The sequence below is a fragment of the Netta rufina genome, assembly GCF_964035555.1.
Source record: "Netta rufina genome assembly, chromosome: 7".
Lineage (NCBI taxonomy): Eukaryota > Metazoa > Chordata > Aves > Anseriformes > Anatidae > Netta > Netta rufina.
In genome coordinates this window covers 22,356,930-22,374,324 of record NC_140130.1, presented here as the reverse complement: position 1 = coordinate 22,374,324, position 17,395 = coordinate 22,356,930, and the positions used below count along the sequence as shown (strand labels likewise).

At 48.5% G+C, this 17,395-nt stretch overlaps 3 protein-coding genes across 3 annotated transcripts; 2 read left to right on the top strand and 1 right to left on the bottom strand.

The window, feature by feature from the left end:
• Positions 1–3,047: 3,047 nt before the first annotated feature.
• LOC311211468 (uncharacterized protein) lies at positions 3,048–3,992 on the top strand (the record flags this gene model as incomplete). Its single annotated transcript, XM_084290201.1, has 3 exons — positions 3,048–3,261; positions 3,359–3,573; positions 3,681–3,992. 3 exons carry the CDS (start codon positions 3,048–3,050, stop codon positions 3,990–3,992), a joined length of 741 nt encoding a protein of 246 aa, XP_084146327.1.
• A 7,289-nt stretch (positions 3,993–11,281) lies between these two features.
• LOC311211467 (homeobox protein vent1-like) lies at positions 11,282–12,702 on the top strand (the record flags this gene model as incomplete). The annotated part of the gene is made up of 3 exons (XM_084290200.1): positions 11,282–11,519; positions 11,676–11,917; positions 12,325–12,702. 3 exons carry the CDS (start codon positions 11,282–11,284, stop codon positions 12,700–12,702), a joined length of 858 nt encoding a protein of 285 aa, XP_084146326.1.
• Positions 12,703–15,801: 3,099 nt separating this feature from the next.
• LOC311211466 (homeobox protein vex1-like) lies at positions 15,802–16,797 on the bottom strand (the record flags this gene model as incomplete). The annotated part of the gene is made up of 2 exons (XM_084290199.1): positions 15,802–16,170; positions 16,303–16,797. 2 exons carry the CDS (start codon positions 16,795–16,797, stop codon positions 15,802–15,804), a joined length of 864 nt encoding a protein of 287 aa, XP_084146325.1.
• Positions 16,798–17,395: the final 598 nt, after the last annotated feature.

The following is a 17,395-nucleotide window of genomic DNA, read 5'->3' as shown; positions in this document are numbered from 1 at the left end:
CAAACAACCACCAAATGAATAATACATAGAAATAGAAAGAGGCATCTTAAGAAATGTAGATAAAATTAAGCTAGTAGCTGATAAATATTGCAGCAGTCATTACATCCAGAAGTCATCTGCCATCTATCCAGGATACTTATATATTCTATCTGTAATGGAAATGACATTTGATTTAACCTTGCCATAACATGATGAGTTTGTGTCTCAGCAAGCTCAGCATTTGACACCATCTTTTGGCTGTGACATTTGCCTCAATAAAATGCAATTAATGAACCAGCAGTGTGTAAAGATGTAATTTGTAGCTCAGATGGTGAAAATGTCTTAAAATCTGTAACGAAACTGTGTAACAGATGTATCAGTGGATGCTAAAACCTGAGATCTATTTTCTAGAACACTGTCATATGTCGTGTATTCTTTTTTCCCATCTAACAGCTTGCTGGTGCATTCATTCATTGATAGAATACAAAGCTGGTAAAAATAAAGCCATACAGGTAGACTATTTTATACTTATATATTTTTATACTTGTATATAAACATAAATATGTTTGTACTATATATATAAAGTATATAAGTATGATGCTTATATTTATACTTATGTATATATAATATTATGTAGGGACTAGGGATGGAAATATCCTGGGCACAAGGGATATATTTATCTCCTTGGGATGGGATTTCATCCCATCTGTGACACAGAAAGCTGTTAAAGTAGTCAGAGTTAAAATAAGAAAGCTTGTAGAAAAATAGCACTTTCTTTTTCTAACATCCTGAAGAAAGGCATTTTACCTTTGGTTGCAAGGGAGGCTTGGCAGGTTTCTTTGGGCAGGCAATGGCACTATTATTGCCAGATGTGACTGGAGAGGCTGCTTCCAGGTTACATGTTAAATGCGGCTAACTCAAGGGACTTGTCACTTGATTAACGGAGCAGATTCCTGTATGATTCCTCTCCATCTATCTCCTTCCTGCCTGGTCAGATCTATGAAATATGTTGGCATCACAATTGGACAATAAGAAAAATCCCAGCCATTTTGATTTTAAAATATTTCCTCAAGTTTATGGTGGGGGATAGTCTTCATGTTTATCTACTACAAAGGATAGTTAAGAACCTCTACTTAGAATATTGGAGAGAGGGAGAGGAGGTTGTATAAAATAGTGGAAAGTTATAATCAATCTTGTACAGTTTGGTCAAGTAAATTTCTAATTTTTCCAGTGTTAATGGGAAAATACTTGGGAAGCATCATTGGATGAGTTTTCTAGTCAGATATCTATCAAAGTCTTTCATGCAATTGGGGAAAAAAGAAAAAGAAAAAAAAAAAACACTTCTGCAGGGCCTTGTCCATGCTAGAGACTTTTGTGTGTGTGTGTGTTTTGTTTTGTTTTTTTTTTTAGGTATGTAACAGATGTACAGGAGGTGTTAATGCTTGAACTTTTGTTAGACATTCTAACACCAGTTCCCTTAGTTTCCTCCAGGAAGCTTGTTCAGTGGGCTCAGACTAACACTGCAGTGTAAGCTGTAATGTTCCTATCTACATAGAGCCCTATCTACATAGGCCAGACACAGGGGCTCCACAGGGACTGTGATATGTCTGGTTGTGGTAGCACCCACAAGTTCTAGATTGGTTATTAGCCACTTTTAAATAAAAATGACTATTAGCATTTTTGTTGGTCAGAGAGAGAGTTAAATTCTTGAACAGTGGCATCACTGGTGGACTAGAGGAGGACTCAGAATATTCCATGAGAACGAACAAGCAAGAGGAGAGAGAGAGCTTAGAAAAGGCTCACAGGTCAGACTTGAAAATTGTTCAAGAAAGCAATTTGCTAGTAAGCAGAAAATGGTAGGATTTTCTGATGCTTGATTATACCAACTATATTTTGAGTGAACAGGAGGTTGAAATGTAGGTTTTAGGAAACAAAACCTACATCCATTTTCAGATGGAGGGGGTTTACGTAAAATTTGTATTGTATTGATACAAAGATCAGACATACAGTCATGACTTCTGGAGGTGGAATGATGTCAGGCAAGGGTGCAATAGAAGTTATCAATGGTGCAGTTGTGCTGACTTAAGTTGTGCATGCACTCGGTACTTGCCCAGGAGGGGAGGATGGAAAGGGAAGGCAATTTGCTGTCAGTAAAGCACCACAACCCTTTTGTCAGTATACCACAGAAGCACTCCTGCAGCAGCCAAGTATTCCCGATATAAATCCAAAGATAGATGGGAACACTTTTGAGAGGCGTACATAAGGTGATAAGAGGAAAGACATGGAGAATAAGATAGCAGAGAAACCTGTGTGGCCTGTACAGCTGCAAAGATCTGGGAAGGAAGATATTGATGTGAATTCTGTAACCTCAGCAGAAAGTTAATTCTAATATAGTAATTGTCTTTTCCTGACTCTTTAGTCCAGCAAACACACTTTTGGTACAACCCAACGGCCTTGACGTTTACTTTTTTTTTTTTTTTTCTGGTTCACTACTTTCTCCTCCTGCCCCCTGTCTCTCCCTGTGCCTGGTGCTTATAAGAGAGAATTCCCAGGAGAATGCAGCGCCTGCCTCAGGCTGTCCCGGGAGTGCAGGGCTCAGTCCAGAGAGGAGCAGGCTCACTTTAGCCCGTGGATGCTGCTTGAAAAGGAATTAAAAGAGTCAGCTCTCGAGGAAGGGGGTCGGGAGAAGCAGCACTCCCCTCTGCCCTCAGCGGCCGGGGGGGCCGGTCCCTGCGCGCTCCCCCGGGGGTGCATTCCCCAGCGCCGTTTAAGGCCGCTCAGCGCCATAAATGCCATTTGCATCGGGATAGGATGTAACAAGAGCTGTAAATCACTGACGGCGGAGGGAGCTCCTCCGGGGGCAGACACAGCGGAGCCGAGCCTCCTCGAGCCGTGGCAACGTGTGAACGGTATCTTCTGTCGGGGGGCAGGACCGATGGCAATTAGATGATACTTATCTGGCTCTTTGATGTGTATTTACACAAACAACGTTTTCCTGGGGGGCTTGCGGTATAAAGCAGTCGTGCTCTCCGGCAGCCTCCTTCCCGGCAGCCCCGAAACAAGGCAGGATGACCAAGGCCCCGTTCTCCGTGGAGTGGCTGTCCCAGAGCAGCCAGGCCCCCAAGAGCCCCACACAGGGCACCCCACGGCGAGCACCCTCCTTGGCCGCGGGCCGCCAGTCCTCCTCGGGCTCCAGCCCCGGCCTGAGCGAGGGGAGCAAGGAGAAAAGCTCCGGGAAAGGCGGCAGGAGCAGGGAGCGCTTGGCAGCACCCCCGGCTGCAGGTAACCGCTGCCGTCGGGGCTTCTGGGTGGGGAGGAACGGCCCCCCCCTCGGGTCCGGGGCCTGGCTGACCCCTTTCTCCCTCTCCCCCGTCTCCAGGAGCAGGCGAGCGGCCGCGGACAGAGGGGCGGCCCCAGCTGGAGGGGGGCCCCGAGAGTCCCGAAGGGGCGGCGGGCAGGGGGGGCCGGCGGCTGCGGACGGCGTTCAGCGCCGAGCAGATCGGCACCCTGGAGAGCTCCTTCCAGCGGCACCGCTACCTGGGCGCCGCCGAGCGCCGCAAGCTGGCAGGCAGGATGCGGCTCTCCGAGGTGCAGGTAAGCACGGCAGGGGCGATGCCGCGGGCTGAGGGCAGCGGCTCTCGGGGTGGGTGGGTGCCGCCGAGACCTCACCTCTCTACTTCACCCTTTCCCCTTGCCCTCAGATCAAGACCTGGTTTCAGAACCGCCGGATGAAGCTCAAGAGGCAGCTGCAGGAGCTGAGGCCGGAGGCTTTCTGCGGCGCCCCCCTGCCCTACGGACCCCAGAGCGGCGTGGTGTCCTTGCCGCTCACCTGCACGGCCCCGCCGCCAGCTCTGCCCCGGCAAGAGGCTGCCTCAGGGGGCTTCGCTTTAGCAGCGCTGCCGGCACCCACCCTGGACCTCAGCAGCGCCTGCAGAGCACAGCCCGTCTGCTTCTGGGCAGCGCCCTGCTTTGTAGATTATAGGGATCCCAGAGCTTTCTTGCTGGGTGTCTGACCCGCCGGTACGGACTGTGACTAAGGAGGATTTGCACTAACGATAGCTCTCTGGGCTGCCGCTGCCTGTAACTGCCTGCTGGACTTACGATGCAGCTCTGAGCCAGGTATAGAGACATGCTGGACAATCTGGATCATCGACTTCAGACCCACCGAATACAAACATAGTGGGCAAATACTAGTATAAATGTAATCTCTTCACAAACATAAACACTTTGCAGCTTTCTTCTGAATCCATCACATGGATTGCAGAACTCTTTTATCCTGCCCTAAAAGAGAGCTCCTCCCCATTAAGGAAGTACAGACTCCTTATTCTCTAGATCTGTTTCAGCCCTGGTAGGGAATCAGAATTATCTTGCATGGGCTCAAGCTTACAATTAACTGAGGGTAAATGCAAAAAGTGCAAATTTCCCTCTGTCCCCTAAAGCAGGTATCCAGTCTCTCTGCTGCTTCCCATGTGGCACTTTCTGTGATGGGGCTGTGATTTTAACCAGATATGTGGATGCATCTGGAACTAGCTACTAGTAGTTAATACTGGGCCTTTTATGAAATTGTGTTGGAGTTCTTTAAATAACAAAAAATATGATTATTAAGATGTAAAAAGTTACTTTTAAGTAAATGTGAAAATATTTTATCACTCTTACATGGATGGCCTCAGTAGATTAAGTAGATTGAGAGCCTCTTGCCTAAATAGATCTTGGAAAGGATCCGGACTTGCAACTTCTTATCTGTTGTAGGGTCCTAGCAAAAGAGTAATTTCAGCATCTCTTGTGCTCCTAATGGGGTTTGAGGATGGTTATCAAAAGAAATGCAATATTCCAAAGCTATTTTTCCCTAAGTGGCAGTGAAGTTTGTTACTCTAGTGCTATGCACTTTTTATTTGAGTAATGCTCTAGAAAACATGATCAAAATGGCTGGATTTCAGGCTGGAGAAAGGGCTCTGTTGAATGATCTTTGGCTGATGTAAGTTGTCATAAATCTTTCAAAGTCAATTGTGAACTAACATGAAAAGAGCAATAAAAATTTCCATCACTTTAGAGTTGATCTCTGGGGTTATTAGAAGATTTCCGGGGTACTTGTAATTGGGGCTCGTATAATGAATGGTCTGAAGGTTCTATCAGTCATCCTTAAACACACCTGTTTTCTTTTTTTTTATACAGGGGCCACTCAATCACTTGAGTACACTTGCCTGGTAAAAAGCAACATTATGTGCCTCTGAAGGCTGTTGCCTTTGATTTTTCTGAATAGCTCCCACATTTGGAAAACTTCTTAATTATTATTTAATCCATGCTGCAATTGTCTACACTTTTGAGATTACTATTTGCTTACAATTGCACTATTAATGTGGCTTTAATGCAAGACTTCCAGAAAACTAAAAAGTTTTCAGAAACTAGTAAGTTTCAAGTGCCATAAATCTTCCTGAGACTCTTTTTCAGGAAGATATTGGAGTTAGGGATTAAGGAAATTATTACTAAACAGTTATACTAATTCAAAGAAGGAAAGAAAAAAAAAAAAAAAGATCCGAAATTCTCTTTCTATCTCTCATGTCATTAAGTAATTGGAATGCCTCCAAAAAGCTGTGCACTGTTGAACATTTTCTCTGCTCTAAAGCGGTGACGTTTTAAGGAGAGCAAAACAATAAATACACAAGTTACCTTGAAAAAAATACCTCAGACTTTTGAAGTGGGCAGTGGTATAGGGGTTAAGAGAGATGCTCCTCTAATTTTGTACAGCACAGCAGGACCGCACCCCTCCTCCAGATGCCCACCCCTTTCAAAGCAGTTTTAACAGCTCTGCGAGGCCAGACCGGGGGAGGGGCACAACGAGCCGAGAGCCCGGCCGGACCCCGGACCGAAATGGGGGGAGGAGACGGGGGGGACACAACCGCAGCTGTGCCTGGGGAAGCGAGCGGGATATGAAAGGTCTCGGGGCGAGCAACGCCGAGCGGCTGGGCCGGGCTGGGAGATGGGATGGGATCACAGACCCAGCTCTGCACCTGCCTGCAGCCGAGAATGGCTCTCGCGGTCACTTTCACCTCCGTGCAAAAGCTAGGGGCTGTCTCCTTGCTAGGGGCTCGGACTGGTCAGCGGGGCTGGCTTGGGTGTATGAGCTGCTCAGCCACCGGCGAGGGAAACGCCGGGCTCTGTTTGAAAAGGTGCTAATGATCACTTAACGTAATGACTCCTTCGCCATATGTACACTTAGCAAGCACGCGAAATGTCTTGCCACTGATTTTGGCAGCCCCAGCTTACAAATATTGACCCCGTTCCCCGACAGCTGCTCGAGTAAACGCGAGACGTGATGCTCATTTGAGTCCCTAAAGTTAGCAGATTCATCCGTGATAATACCTCTATTATCCGCAAAAATAGGCTTTCTCTAGAAGTTACCAACTACATTCCAGTGGTCTAAAATACTATGTTATGAAATAATTTCATTTTGACTAAAGCGGCACAATTCTACTAAAACACGGTTTCAAGGTTTTCCTTTGATCTGGCAGAAAAAAAAAATAAATGAAAAGAAGGTATCCTTTCAGGTTTTATTCGGGCACGTCTGAATTTCCCAATCGCTGTGTGCAGCGAAACCCCCGGCAGCAAGGGACGTGTGCCAGAGCCAGAGCAGGACCCCCGCACAGGCTGCGCCCCCCGGGGCTGGCTTCGGTTCCCGGGTCCCGCACATAAACTGGGCTTCTCCTTCATCATTTCTAACATCCCCATTCTTGTCGTTAATCGCATCGCAGCCACCATCAGAGGAGGAATGCTCCCCGGCAGGACAAAGTGCTGTCTGCAAGACAAACGGACCAGCCGAGCCGATTAGCTAGGGAGGAGCAGCCTAATGCTTGCCACCGGCCTAATGCTTGCCACCGGCTCTCGAGGAAGGGGCTGTAAAACCTGGAAACTGGGCTCCCTGGGGAGGAAAAGGGGGCGGGAGGGGAAAACGTCCGGAGCACCGACTTCAAAGCCGCCCTCCCCTGCAGCGTGTGCGCACAGGGGGTGAGCCGTGATTGAATTAGCACCGCGGTAATGTCAGGGAGCCGTCTGCAGCCCGTGCTCGTTAACGCCTGCCCCGCTTTGGGGGGAGCACCCAACAGGGGACTGGGAACAGGGCCGGGGGGTTCTGCCTGAAGCTCCCAGACACGGTGGAGCCACTCCAGGCACCTGTTTGCAAACCAGGTGAAGTTATTCGGCGTTGGGTGCTAATCGGGAGAGATCTCGCACTGCCAGGCCATTACATCTAATTGCGGCCCATTATCTCTTTCTTTGATACGCAATTAGATGCCAATTAACTTGATAAATCCCACTGAAGCGGATGGGGAAGAGAGAAAGAGAAGGATTGTTTTGGTCCCAGTTTATCCCTTGTGCAGACTTCACTTCTTTTCCTTGATAGGTATCCCTTAAATTCCTAACCTCGACTTAATGTTATCTTGTAATGGTATTTATTGGGAACTAACCCTGGTAGCGCTTTGGTATTCAGGTAGGTGAAGTGCTTTAATTCTTGTTTCAACTCTTAGTTACTATTCATGGGCAATTCTGAATAACTGCGGAGGTGTCACAAGTCCTCAGGCAATGCGAAGATGGTGTGCATGGGAATTCAAGCACTACTCCGGTTTCATCTAACTTGCATTTACCTTATCTAGGCGCTTTGTCCATTAGTTGCGCAAAGAACTGAATGAGATTTCCTTGATAAATCGCTTTTATTGCAAAGCGTGTGTTTGCTCCCCCAGTGGCTGAATAAGAATATCTGGGCGTGCAGCGTGTGAGCCAGGCGCAGCACGGCCGGGTGAGTCAGTAGCGTTTGCCATTTTGCTATTTATTGGGTGTCAGCCCGCATTGTTCCCGTGGGCAAAGGAGCGACTGGGTGATGGCCCTGTTAGTGTTCACGGGTACTTCAAACAGAACGCATCCATTCCGAAACAATCGATCTCGCTGAGGCCTAATTGACTATCTAATAGCACCTATCAGAACATCAAAAGACGCGCTGAATAACCTAGTTAGCATTTCCAAAGGGGAGCAGTGAAGGCTACAAACACCGATCAATTGTCTCACCGGGCAGGGCAGAACCCCCCGCACCGCCAGGGTTGTCCTGTGGCCCCAGCTGAAGCACAGTATCTGGTCTTCCCGTGTTTCCAGCCGTATCACCCTCCTTCCTTTCAGTAAACGGCCTTACTTGCCTCTAAAGAGCGAACACGCTGCCCCTGACTCTCCTAGAAAATTGCTGCCTATTTATGCAGCTAAATGCTAGTAGAAGGAAAGCTTGGAAGCCGAAAACTTGACCGATTATGCTACAAAACATCTTGTTTGAAAGGGATTGCTTTTATATCTTCCAGTTTCTGGCCATTTTTTTCTTATACTCTTACACAAAATCAGGTAGGACAGTATGTTGATGGACTTAGTATGCCAGCACCTTTCTTAGAGAATACAAATAAATACTTCTGCTTCTAATAAGGTGTGAGCTTCTAGTGACTGGTGCAGGAAAAGTGCCAGTGATATATTTTTGATCATGGATATAACTTCAGCATATCAAGTGACACAAAAGGATTGGGTGAAAGAAAATGTCGCCTATAAGCACCATATTTTGGGGAGGGGATGGTGGTGGTGTTAACTGGTTGCAGAGGCTCTACCCTCCTAGGACCATCAAAGTTTTTGAGTTTCTCAAGTTGCCACCTCTTCTGATGGGAGCTGCAACACCTCCACCACTTTCCCATCTGTTCAGAGGTTTGTGCTCCGCAGATGTATCTGTGGGAGAAAGGAAGGGGGATGCTGGAGATTTAAACATCTCATTTAATAGGAAATTCAGTTTAAAAACAAAAGTTGCAATTCTCACTGACTTTCAGCAAACAGTGGAAAAAGTCAGCTACTTCCCTGCATTCACAGTCAAATGACAAGAGAAACTGCAGCAGCCACAGTTTCTGTAAGATGCATAATGTGTAAACGCGAAGGCCAGCACTGGTCTCTGGGTATAGCATTGAATAGCTGTCTCATTCGTGGTTTAGTTTTGGCATCAGGGATGAAGCGTTCCTCCCTAGATAATATGTCCTTGGACATTACTGTGTGCCCTAGTGGGGGTGATGTTGGGCACAGGGGTCCCAGGACTGCCCAGCCTGGCAGAGACCTCATCCTGCTGGTGGGGAGCACCCCTTGAGGGGAGCACACTGCTGGCTGGGCAGGGGTGTGCTCAGCTCAGGAGCTGCTGCATCCCCATGGCTTCCAGGTACTGCTTCCAGACTTGGCTTGCATGAGGCAGTCAAGCTCTGCAGCTACACATGATGTGTTACTAGCAACAACGTTTAGTGGGTGGATATGTATATAGTGGAGCCTGAGCTTCTCTGCTGTGGTTTGTCCATGTGCAGGCCAATTCAGAAATGGCTGCTCTGAAAAAAGACTGAGATAATGAGGTCAATGTTTCATTTGTTTGTAAAAGAAACATGCATATGGACTTGTTCAGGAATAGTTTCTAAACCTGGAAATTATTAAAATTAAGGTACAGATGCTGAACTCTTTTGGGGAGCTTTGGACCAGTGAAGCAGAGACTCACCTGTCTAACTGATGTGTCTAGGAGGTGCAGTGGGGTTTAAACACCCCCTAGAACAGCAATGTTGGATCAGTGGCACTTGGAGGTATGTGTTTCTGTGCCAGGGACAGAGCCTGATCTACGACTCAGTGTTCAACTGCTTGGGCTTTTGCACTGGCTTAAGCAAGTCAGTCAAAATGTGTCTCTGTGCCAAAGGTAACTCAACATTCATGGGTGGCTGACCCCAGAGGAAAAAAAAGCAATCTTGCTGCCAGGGCTGTGCTGCAACAAGTAGAGCCTCCCCCAGCCCTGCCCTTAGGGGCTGATGTTGTAAGGGAAGCACGGGCAATCCAGCTCCTGGGCCCTGTGGGCTTGGTAAGGTTCCTGAATTGCTCCAGTGCCTGGGGTTTATCGCTCCCCTGGGGCCAGAGCCAAGTGAGGTGGCAGGGGCTAGAGGAGTCAATAATGTGCTGCTCATTCTGATGGCCATCCAGTTACGAGAATGCCTGAAAGGATGAAAAGGGGCAGCACAAACATGATTTTCTCCTTTCCACTGTAAAATGGGGAGTTCTGGGGGGAGCTGGTTTGGTTAGGGTGTGTGATTTATTTATGAACTTATTTTTATATAGAGAACTGACATCTGCTCTTACGTCTGGGAGCTGAGTGTTGCTCTGGTTGTAGAAAGACCCAGGATCCTGCTCCATTCTACCCCTGGTGCTCACTGCTTTCAGCTGTGCATCCCACTGGGAACTCCAAAGACCTCAGAGGAAACTGAGGTCCTGCCAGTGCTTTTGCCCAGGTACACAGGTGGTGACCACTTCCCCTGGTCTGATCCCAGTATCTCTGCTGCCAGTCAGGTCATGGTCAGTGTGGTCTTTTTGAGCAGCATGGGTGAAAACTGGACATGGGACAGGACTGGCTGAGCTCTGGGGACACTGCTTTCCCCAGCTGGACCTTTCATTTCACCGAGGGGAAAGCTTGGATGGGGATGGGGGGACTTTGCGGTGTCCCTGTGTTACAAAGGCATTACCCTCCTTGGCTAGCAACGTGTGGATTGGGGACAGCTCGAGGCTGATGAGGTGTAAGCTTCACTGTTCACTGGGTGCTTTGATCGAGAAAGCCCATGGGAGATCTGGGACATTTTCTGGCTAGACGGGTGGCGCCAAGTTCAAGCTGAGAAGGCCCGCGGCCCTGCTGATCCTATAGCCCAGGTGAGGATTCAGCCCTGGGGATAGGGACTTCTGGTCAGCGGCTCCCCACAGCTTTTCACAGGGTGCCCGGCCTCCACGGCTCCCCCAGGGTGACTTTCCTGACGGTGGGGCTGCTGGCCCATGGGGAGTTGCGGTAGCCCCCGGCTCACCAGCGCTGGGCTCGCCCCGGGCCCCGACGGTGCGGGCCGGGCTATCTCGTGACTGGCTTCGGGTACCTCCGCGCCATGCAGGACCCCGCGGCTGGAAAAGGGCTAAAACTCGCTGTTACCGACACCTTCAGTATCTTTAAACGCCCCTTCGCGGGGCTGGGCCTGCCCGTGCCCTGCCCTCCGGGGGAGAGGGGCAGGTTTGCACTTCAAGGGGGTCTCCCCGGCCCCCCCAGACACGCTGGAGCCAGGGGTTTGCAGACATTTGCCAGACGTGTGAACTTTCCTCCTCGCTGGCAGGCAGCTGTTATCTCTACTCGATTCCCACTTTGATGTGGGTTCACACTTGCAAACGAGCCCGCCCGGGACCGGAACGCCCATATAAGAGCAGGCCGAGCCCGGCGGCCCCCCAGCCCCTCTCCACCATGAGCCAGACCGAGCTTCCTTTGGCAGAGACCAAGCCCCACGGGGTCAGGCCCCACATTTGCTGCGCGCCCCCTCCCTGCGCCCCGACCTCTCTGGGCAGCAGCCCCCTCCTGGCCCGAGCCGAGCCCCGACGGGAGGGACCGCGGCCGAGCCAGGCCGCAGACAGCGAGCCCTGCGCAGCGGAGCGGGGCGCAGCCAGCCCCCGGGAGCCCAACGACCCCTGCCCGTCGGAGGCAGGTGGGTGAGGGAGGTCAGAAACCGGGAGCAGGGGGGGCATGGGTGGATTGTGGGGACGGGACCTCAGCTCCCATCGCTGCCACGGCTCGGCAAGGCGGGGGACTGCGGTGTGGGGACAGAAGCCTCACCGCCGCCTTCTTTCTCCCTCCCCGGCAGCCCCCGACGGCGGCTGGCTGAGCGCCGACGAGTCCTCGGGCTACGAGAGTGAGAGCGCAGGTGCGGAGCGCAGCAGCGGGGCAGCGGCACCGGGCGCGACCCGCGGACGGCAGCGGCGGGCGAGGACGGCCTTCACCGCGGATCAGGTCTGCCGGCTGGAGAAGACCTTCCAGCGCCAGAAGTACCTGGGGGCCTCGGAGCGGAGAAAGCTGGCGGCTGCCCTGCAGCTCTCAGAGATCCAGGTGGGTACCGGGTCCTCCCCCGCCCCATCGGGCAGCGCTCGCAGCAGATCCACCTAGGGATCTTCAGCTGGGTGTGGCCGTGTGGGGCTTCTCGGCAAGGTAAACAGCCCGGTCTCAGAGCACAGCCATCGGGGTGTTATGTACGTTCTTAAAGCCCCGAAGTGATTCACCTGAAACTGCTCGACACGGTCGTGCCCCCATCCAGTGCTGTGCCCTCAGTTAACAAGGACATGAGTCCAACCCCATCAATTAACGCAAAGCAAATATTGCAAAGGCCCACAAGCTACAGTTGTTTGTAGTTTTCTTTTTTTTTTTTTTTTGTTTTTTTTTGTTTTTTGTTTTTTGTTTTTAAGCAAGGTTACTGATCTGTCTCTTGTACCCCGTGCCTCTTTCCTTATGTTACTTAGATCAAGACCTGGTTTCAGAACCGGAGGATGAAACTGAAGAGGCAAATCCAGGACCAGCAGCACTGCCTTGTGTCTCCTGCTCCACTCTACAGCTACCCACTGGGAAGCCCACCAGCCCTTCTTCATGATGAGGGCTTTCCACTGTCTTTCCACTACCCCTTTGCTTCACAGCACCAGAGACTCCTGCCCCTTACCCCGGTGCCTGCTGTGCAGTTCAGCTTATCCTTTCCCAGATACGATGCATTGCAAAGCACCTACCGCTTTATAGCAAATGAGCTGCCGTACTACCATCAGCACTGGCTTCCTCCTCATCCTTCTTTCCACCCAGTTATTCAGAATAAAATGGACAAGAAATGCCATCCTGTATATGCATTATAGTGAGAACAAAATGGGGCAGGCAAAGGGGAAAATTAATGTATGCTGTAATTATGTTCTGCTCAGAATTTCTTGTCTAACTTGGAATCGTATGTTTATTATTTTCTAAGTTAAATGTGAAGAGTAATAATTTTATATTTGTACTGAATTGTATTAAAATTTATTGGATTTGGTCCCACTCGGTCATTTTTGATTGGATATCCCACCTTTGCAAAAGACCTATTTTTAAAATGCAGGTAGTCTACCATCTTTTTATTTCTAGATGTGCTGAAGGGTTAAGCACTGTTGAAATGAATAATTATGCTACAGCCATGATGCACTTGCAGTTCCTGTACCTACAGCTTTTTTTTTTTTTTTTTTTTTCCTGCAGCTGCTGAAAGGGAACAGGAGGGAGAAAAAACAAAAAACATGGCAAAAAACTCAAAACCTCGCAATTGTCAAATTTCTCACAGTGTAGGATAAACTTAATAAGTTTAGTCTGCAATTGAATGTTAAGAAACTGGTTATGATTGAACATCCCCAGTTCTCATATATATAAAACCTAGTGTTACATGTGCGAACTGTTTAAAGGTTGCATTTGTACACTGCACTTTCATGTAATGGGGAAAAATTCAGATATTTTATGTATATCACCTGACTTTCCTACACTGATGCTGAGAGGTATATTCTGAGTATTGTGTATTTGGGAGCTTGGACCTTGCCAGTTGTATTGTACTGTGCATTTGGTTAAGTGCACCCTTTGAAGCACACCACAGGAGGAAGATGTAGGTGAGTTTCTCTTCTGAATATTAATTTATTGCTTTGCACTTCGACTCCAATTTCCACATGAGAACTTCAATTGTGTTAATCACAAATGGTAATTAAGCCTATGTGTCTTTAAACAGTGATTAAATAGTTCAAATCTTCACTCCAGAGTTTTAAAGTGTTAGAATTACCAAACCCAGTATCTTGTAAAAGATTTAAGAGCAAATTAGTGCTCTGTTAAAAGCCATATTATCTCAATGAGATTTTAATCTGCAAATTTGGCCTTTGATTCACCACTAAATGTTCATTGTAATTGCATATTGAACTTAAAAAAAATAATAATTTTTACTTAACAACAACAACAACAACAAAAAGTAAATTGATTCTTTTAGGACAAGCAGCATTTAAAGGAAACATCTTTGTTTTTTACTCTTAACAATCCTTAAACTTTTTTTTCCTCTCACGAGGAAAAAGAGGGTAGTTCTCAGGATCGCAGTTTTCACTTCTCTTCCCAAAGGGGTTAGCACTCGATCTTTAGACTTTAATTACGTTTCTTTAATTCATTAAACGTTCTTTTAAATGCATTAACTAAGTTGATTGTTGCACTGTAGTCTAAATTTTCCCTTTTCAATTTCTAATCCAGTGAGCCTTGAGAGTTTCGATTTAATAGCCTAGGGGCTTCTCACCTGTGAAAGGATGATTTAGAAGGAGAAAAGTTTTCTCAAATTAAACTGCTTTAAACCATATACTGGTTTAGAGTAGTTAAGTCTAAACTTATACTGGTTAGACCAGTATAAGACCTGCAAATTTAACTCCAACGGGAACCAGGTTGGAGGCAAACTTCTTGGACATCGGGGAAGTGGTGTCTGGAATTACAAGGTGACAGTGCAGGAATTGTCAGGCTATTTTCTCTGGTATATACAGTATGCATGCAAAGAGACTGAGAAGTTAACACTTTGTCCCTTCAGCAACCTGTATCTCAGAGCAGAGTTTTGGTGTGGCAGGGAGAAGTGTGGGTGTGTTGGGAGGGGGAATTCCTTTGAGTGTCCTCTGCCACCCCCTTGCCTCATGGTTAAGGTGTGGTTTCTTGACAGCAGGTAGAGAGATAACCCAGCTATGGAATGCTTGGAGATTAGTTTTTACATCAGAGGTTATAAGCAGAACAGGAGCTGTAAAACAAAAGGTAGGAATATAGATGTAATTCCTTGTGGTCTCTTATACCACACTAAACCTTGTTGCTACCAAAAATTTGGAATTCAACTTCACTTCCCTCACTCCCAAAACTGAAAAGGGGGGGAGGGGGAGGATTATCAAGATATTGCACAAGGTGTTTGTAGGCCATGTTTGTCAACTTTGCACAATCTCTACCTGAAGTTTTTTGTTTGTTTGTTTGTTTGTTTGTTTTTAATAAGTGCAAAGTAATTTATTTTTCTCCTGACAAGCAGCTAAGGATGGTCAGGGCAAGGAAGGAGATGTAATCACACCTGCTACACTCTAGCTTTAGGTTGATGCAAGGTCTGATTCTCATTATTCTCTATATGCATGTTTTGCATGTTTTTCACTCTCTATAAAGCTTGCCATAGGATTTTTAGGAACAGTCCTGACAGCAAGCCTAACAGAAACCTGCAGCTTAAACTTAGTGAGGCTGCCACATTACAGCTGAAGCTGTAGAAGCAACAACTGAAACGGTTTTCTTTGAGCATTCTCAGAGACCTGAATTTGTGTACAAGCGTTTTTGTCAGACTGAAGTTAAGTTGTTTGGCACTGATATGAAAAAAAAATAAATTGCCAATTATTACCTTTACATATCCTTTAAATGCATAAATGGAATATTCACAGCCACATAAAGGGTAGACCATTTTAAGGAAGGTGCAAAATATACACATAAAAGACAGTATTGGACAACTTGTTCAGCTTTGTTTATAGGGCCAACACTTTTTGTATCATTTTCATTTTAATGCATTTGCTGCAGTTTACAAGTCTTTCCTTAAAAAACTCACAGTTCATTAGAACAGTCACTTTCTCAAATTATTATTACATTATTTAATTACTGTGTAAACTTCAGTGTAATCAATGCTTCCAATTTTTCCTTGGAGAGCCCCAGCTGATTACAGGTTGTTTTCTGAAACAAACTTTTGGATAGGAAAAGTTTCAATACAGTAGAGCAAAGACTGTAGGAATAAGGAAAGTTCCAATTCCTTCACTTCCACTCTCAGTATTACTCCTCTAACATAGATTGTTTTCTCCTTGCAACATTAGAAAAAAAAAAATCTGTCATCCATATATTTAGTATAACTAACTAAATAAGTATTCTTTAGATATTTGGCAGTTGTTAATGCAGATAGTCTTTGATATTTTTTAAAAGGAAGGAAGATATGGCTGGAACCTCGGTCTTTTATGGTCGTTGGTTAAAGTCATTGCTGGCACTGTGGTAGAATAAGAAGAGAGTCCTGGGCTGGGAGGCAACAGTAAGGCTGGGCTTGGCCGAACTGGTTGAGCAGACTGAGCCGAAACCGTGGGTACCAGCAAGGCAGGGCTCGGCACCGCCGGGTGAAGGGAGACACCACGGGCAGCAGAGACACTGGCGTCCATCCCATGAGAAGGGCTGGGTGTGACATCTGGGTAACAGTAACAGGGCAGAAACAAACCCGAGACCAGAGCTTCCACCCTGGCATCTTGCGTCTCGCGTTTAAACTTCATCCGGCGATTCTGAAACCAGGTTTTTATCTAGGGATAAGAAAGAAAGAGTCAAGAACAAATTCGGTCGTCTCGTTTTCCGTTGGGTGATGCGCTCCGAGGCCGTCCCCAGCGGCCGCTTAACGGGACGCCCGGTCCCGGTCCCCGCGGTGCGGCGCTCACCTGGCTCTGGGAGAGGTTGAGCAGGGCGGCCAGGCGCCGCTTCTCGCTGGCGCCGATGTAGCGCTGCTCGCGGAAACTCCGCTCCAGCTCCTGCAGCTGCGCCGCCGAGAACTTAGTGCGGGGCCTCCCAGGCACGGCAGCACCGCCTCCTCCCTCCTCCGCTTCGAGGCTGCTCCGCTCCGAGCCTCCGGGGCCTGCGGGACGGGAGCGGGAGCGGCCCGTCAGGGGGGCGGGCACGCAGGCAGCGGCCGCACGTGCAGCTGCGCTTCCCCGACGGCCTCGCGCGCGGCGGCCGTTACCCCAGCGGCCGTTAGCCCCAACGGTCGTTACCTCAGCGGCCGCTACCCCGGCAGTCCCAGCCCGTCGGGGCGGCCGGCACTCACCGAGGTCCCTTGAGCGGCTGTCCTGGGCGTCGCGGAGGTGGCGGTGAACGGTCCGGGCCCCGCCGCAGCTGCTCTGTGCCAGCCACTCCACCGAGAAGCGGCCCTTGTCCATGGGCGCCTCTGCCACCGCCCGCTCGCAGCCCGTGTTGGGGGGGGGGGGTTCGACTCTGGGGGCAAATATTTAAAGCACCTTCCGCGGCGCGGTTTGAAAAGGCCGCGAAGCATCAAATGAGGCCGAGAACAAAGGAACCCCCGGAGAGGCGCTTTAATCTGCCCTTTCAGGTGATTGTTACATCCGCCTAATCTCGGAGCGCGGCGGTTAGCGGAGCTCAAGGCTGCCTGACCTGGCGCCAAGTTCAGCGCTGAGTCACCCGCCGGCCACGTAGCCGCGGGTAATCGCATCACGGCCTGCGCTCTTTATTCTGCCCCGGCCGGCCTCTCCTCTCTCGGCCAGCCGTGATTTTCTATCTTTATCTCCCGGGTATGAAGGACAAGGATGCAGAAGGGGCTGGTAACAAAAGAGGACATAGAGAGGCCTCTTTTGGGAGAGCAAAACCCAGGTTTGGAGTTCTGGAGTGCTTGGTCCAAGATCTGAAAGAATCCAATTGCCTTTCTACCAGCAAAGGAAAGTGACTTGAGGAAGGAATAAGTATTCCTCGAGCTTAGAAATAAGTGAAAATTACGGACAACCACCGGTACCAATACCTTCC